General features: G+C 49.3%; 1 protein-coding gene across 1 annotated transcript; it reads right to left on the bottom strand.

Moving 5' to 3' along the window:
- Positions 1–225: 225 nt before the first annotated feature.
- Positions 226–2,029, bottom strand: LOC119338585. Its single transcript, XM_037610894.1, has 3 exons — positions 1,216–2,029; positions 844–1,139; positions 226–768 (listed from the first exon to the last, which is right to left on the bottom strand). Exons 1-3 carry the CDS (start codon positions 2,027–2,029, stop codon positions 226–228), a joined length of 1,653 nt encoding a protein of 550 aa, XP_037466791.1.
- Between the last annotated feature and the right edge of the window lie 2,860 nt (positions 2,030–4,889).

Below are 4,889 nucleotides of genomic sequence, written 5' to 3'. Positions count from 1 at the left end.
GAGAGTACTATCCATTATGACTAGTCTCAAACCGGAGTAAGAAGTTTTTGTAGGCTAGTTTAGCATGGCTGCTGCATTGTCTATCTGACGAACCTGCAGCTACAAAATTTGGTGATCTCCCGGATAGAATCGTTCTACAACTCTGCGTTACTCGATCGCATAGAGGAGAACGATCAACGCGCAATATGATTTCTAAAAAAAAAAAAACGATGAACGAGCTACTACTCAAACCGCACGGCCAGCCGGAGCGTGACGGCCTCGCCAGCGCTCGTACCCCTCCAGCGCGAGCTCCGCGCCCCGCCGCACCTTCTCCTCCGAGGCCAGAAGCTCCTGCACCGCCGTCGCTGCCTTGGCGCTCTCCAGCTCCGCCTCCGCCGCGGCGAGCTTGGCCTTCGCCTTCACCAGCTCCGCCTCCACGGCCCGGTTCGCCGCGGCGAGTTCGGCGTTCGCCTTAGCCGTCTCTGTCTCCGTGGCACGCTTCGCGGCGGCCAGCTCGACCTTCGTCTTCACCGCCTCCGCCACGGCCGCGGCGAGTTCGGCCTTCATCTTCACCGCCTCGGCCTCTGCCGCTTGCTTTGCCGCGAGCTCGGCCTCTGCCGCTTGCTTTGCCGCGACGAGCTCGGCCTTCGTCTTCACCACCTCCGCTTCCGCCGTTCGCTTGGCCGCGGCGAGCTCGGCTTTGGCCTTCTCCAACTGCTCCCGCAGCGCCGCAGCCTCGCGCTCGCTGGCCACCAGTTTCTGCTCCAGCTCGAGCGTGTAGTTCGCAGCCTGAACACAAAAAAGATGATCTCCCGACAAGAACTTACCAATCGAACGATTTCCCATGGCATTTGCTGGCAATACCTGCCAAATTGCTGCGTCGTCGGAAGGCTCGTTCGCCGCAAACGCGCGCTCCAGCGGCTGCGCGTCGGCGCCATGCAGGTGCAGCAGCTCCCGTGCAGCCTTGGTGGTATCTCTGTCGTGCCTGCTGGGGAAATGCTGTGGAGGTGGCGAGCGCACGTTGGACAGCACTGAAAGAGGCGAAACCTCCTCCCCGCCGTTGGCTTCCTCCCAAGTCCTCTTCTTCGCCGACGCCGACGCTTGCGCGGCGGCCTTCTCCGCCTCCTCCCCGCTTGTGTCATGGACGGAGGGATCCGTACCTAGATAGCACGCAACACCATCCTCAGGGCTCGATGAAACAGGGGAATCAGAGGGATTTGGAACAGGAAGTCATACGAGTTGAGGAAGGCGGCGGCGGCGGCGGCGGCGGGGAGGATGCTGTGGTTATCATGGCGGCAGCAAGGTTGGTGTTGCGGAGACTCCGCCGCCGCCGTGGGCACGTAGCAGGGAGCAGTTTCCTGAGATCAACAGCGGCGCCACCGTGAGCACTTAGCAGCTTCAGCATCGACTGGCTTTCCTCAACGGTGAGCACCGGTACCGGGTTGCTGGAGGAGCGGTTGGACCGCTCGCTCCACTCCACGGCGCAAGGCCACGACTCCGGCGACGAGAGGAAGAAGAACTCGTGTTTCCACGTGATGGAGTTGGCATCCGGCTTCGGCAAACCCCTCAAGCGCAAGCCGGAGCTGTCCCGCCTGGGCCGGAAAACGTACCAGCCTTTCTCGTGCTCCTCGCAGAGGCTGGACATCACAAAGAAACGCCGGAACACCGCGAGCAAAGGCGGCACGCCGGCGGAGCGGCAGAGCACCAGGAAGCCCGCCATGGTGCGCCACCCGTTGGGCGTGAGCTGCGCTGGCGCGATGCCGAAGTGGGCGAGCACCTCGCGGAAGAAGCGGTGCAGCGGGACGCGCATCCCGGCCTTGAGCGCGCTCGCGTACGCGCAGATGGTCCTCGGCGTCGTCGTGGAGTTCGCGCGCCGGTCGCCGGCGGGGCGCGCGGTGAACTCTTTGGGTACGTCGTACTTCTCGCACACCGCGTCGACCTCGTCCTGGTTGCGCAGGGACGAGACGAATCCCTCGGCGCCCGTGTCCCGCGATGGCACGGCAGCAGTGGCGATGCCGAGGCCTGAGTAGGTGGAGGGAGAGCAAGTCATGGCGCGCGTCGGTGCTCCTGCCGGGCGGCCGGCGTGGTGTTTATCTTCCACGACCACGAGCGCGCTGTCCTCTCCTGCGGTGCAGCGAGAGATGAACGTGCCGACTAATGTCGGAATTGATGCCCGTTTAACTCTTTGAACATCGTTGGTTGCTCTTCTTTTTTCTTCTGTGGCAAACTTTTCTTTACCTACATTGTTGGGTTGGAATTGATGCCGCTTTAATTTTGCACATTGTTGGGTTAGTTGCCCTTAGTAGGTTAGTTAGTTTCGGCACAACGGCGTTTGATGCCCTTGGTGTTTGTGTGCTCATTGCCTTCGAGTTGTTCTACAGAGCACATTGCATCTTTAATTTCACTTTTTCTTTCCTGTTGTAAGTTGTAGTTCTGTAATCCTGACCGGTTGATGGCTTTGTTAATTCAAAATTAGAATCTTCTTGAGCCTTCATTCCAAAAATAATAATATAGTATCGACTCAGACATGATGAAGTCTCAGTCGACTAAGACTTAGCAAAACTGGAATTAGAAACGAGAACCTTAGTTACTTTGTAAGATGTGACATAGTTTGTACTAGGAAGGTTGGGCGTGCTTCCTACGCTATTGATGTTGTTGGGATTTCATTTTTCTTTTATTATTTGGCTTGGCATTTGGGGAAGATAATGTAGTGTTTTTGGTGCATCTTCTTGGCACTTATGTTTTATGTTATCTTCTAATTAATTTTCATACTCATATAGGGAGTGGCTTGTACTGATGGTCGCATGTAATAATTTGATTCTCTATTGTCAAATATTGATGCTTTTTTCTATGTGGTGAAAAGGTGGGCCGGATCTATGTGCTTTTATAGGCTGGTTGTTGTCGATTGATTTGAAAAATCACTGGTCGAGTCAAAATCGTTACCAAATCCAAAATCAAAAACATCAAATTAAATGAGAGAGCTCTCTAAAATTCATTGATCGGGTCAAAATTATGAACCAAAATCAATATTTAACACTTCTATTAAATGGGAGAGCTCTAGAATTAGGGAGCATAGCGAATTAAAGAGAACTGTGACCCAAATTCAAAATTGAACACCTCATTTGAAGGAGAAGGATTCTTGATAAATCGTTGACACAGTCAAAATTGTGAACCAGATTCAAAATTGAACACTTTGATTGAATGAGAGAGCTTCAACATTAGGGAGCATAGTGAATTAGAAGATAATTACAATATGCAATAGTCAAAGAATGTAGAAGGGACACAATGTGCCAAAACATAACCTTTATGGGCCTCTTTGATTCACAACATAACCCGATCAACATGCTCAAAATCTAGTTTTGGACCAAACTTATCTGGCTTTGAGACTTGAAGGACCAAATGTCTACCAAAATCTTGTGGGACCAAGTCTATACTTTTGTGAAACTAAAAAATATCTTTCTCATCTAAAAATGTGGGAGTATAAAAAAAAGTTAAATACACTGAAGGTCCTAAAAGTTTCGGCGCGGTGTCACTTTAGTCCTATATCTTTCAAAATGCACCTTTAGGTCCTAATTCTATAGTAAGTGGTTCGCCTGAGGTCCCTTTTTCCATTAGCGCTCGCTGGCCTGCTCACATGGCGTGCTGACCCATGCCACGTCGACTCAGGAGCCACCTACACGAGGTAAATTGCAACAAAAAATCCCCGATCTATGCCCTCACATTCAGGGCCCCTCTCCTCTTTCACCCTAGTTTGGTGACATGGTAGTCGATCGACGATGGTGGCAGCGATGGATTTCTTCTTTGCGGCGACGAGAGTCGATCCAGAGGGTAATCCGAGCAGGCGTCCATGAAGATGCCCCAGTGCGCCGGCCAGAGGGAGATCCTCCTCCATCTTATGGTAAGAACCATAACTGTTTTTCGCTATCATCCCGTAGCTCATCTAATCTGTCGCAATCACTCGCTGTGGGCATTGATTTAGTTTAATTTACACTTTTACTTTAACTTTCTCGAACTGCTTGCTCTGATTTGAGGTTAGGGTTGTTCACAGGAATGCCGAAAGAACTCTTTTTTAGAATATTCTTCTGTAAAAGATAGATTGCAATGTGACAAACTGTTTTGATTTGTAATCATAGGAGCAACTAAAGAGGCATTCTCTGTGGAAATCAATTATGGTGGATGGTTTTGTGGATTTCGGTCGAACAAGAGTTATATTGATGGAAAAGTTGATTATTTTGGTGGTTGTGAAGTTGACACATAGTCCCCACTTTGGATAAAGGACTTCTCGCAGAATTTAGGATATGATATGGACAAATGTAATGTGTATTGGCTGCTCCCTGGTATGAATTTGGATATTGGCCTAAGGATTCTTGATAGAGATATAAACACCCTAAGCATGTCAGTTGTTATTCCTTAGTTCCCACATTTTCAGCTATATGTTGATCACAAAGGGCTGGCTGGTAAGATATGACGGAAATATGCCCTAGAGTAAATAATAAAATTATTATTTATTTCCTCATATCATGATAAATGTTTAGTATTCATACTAGAAATGTATTAACTGGAAACATAATACATGTGTGAATACAAAAACAAACATAATGTCACTAGTATGCCTCTACTTGACTAGCTCATTGATCAAAAATGGTTGAGTTTTCTAACCATAGATATGAGTTATCATTTGATCAATGGGATCACATCATTAGAAGAATGATGTGATTGACTTGACCCATTTCGTTAGCTTAGCACTTGATTGTTTAGTATGTTGCTATTGCTTTCTTCATGACTTATACATGTTCCTATGACTATGAGATTATGTAACTCTCGCTTACCATAGGAACACTTTTTGTGCTACCAAACGTCACAACGTAACTGGGTGATTATAAAGGTGCTCTACAGGTGTCTCCGAAGGT

This window comes from Triticum dicoccoides, chromosome 7B (assembly GCF_002162155.2).
Source record: "Triticum dicoccoides isolate Atlit2015 ecotype Zavitan chromosome 7B, WEW_v2.0, whole genome shotgun sequence".
Taxonomy (NCBI): domain Eukaryota; kingdom Viridiplantae; phylum Streptophyta; class Magnoliopsida; order Poales; family Poaceae; genus Triticum; species Triticum dicoccoides.
Note: the sequence above shows the minus strand (reverse complement) of the source record. Positions and strands in the feature narration are given on the sequence as shown.

Excerpts from the sequence above, each read along its gene's own strand:
- LOC119338585 (XM_037610894.1), bottom strand. The coding sequence starts at position 2,029 with ATGACTTGCTCTCCCTCCACCTACTCAGGCCTCGGCATCGCCACTGCT. Across the intron at positions 1,140-1,215 it reads GCCGCCGCCTTCCTCAACTC|GTACGGATCCCTCCGTCCAT; the intron begins GTATGACTTCCT and ends CGTGCTATCTAG. Across the intron at positions 769-843 it reads ACGACGCAGCAATTTGGCAG|GCTGCGAACTACACGCTCGA; the intron begins GTATTGCCAGCA and ends TTTTGTGTTCAG.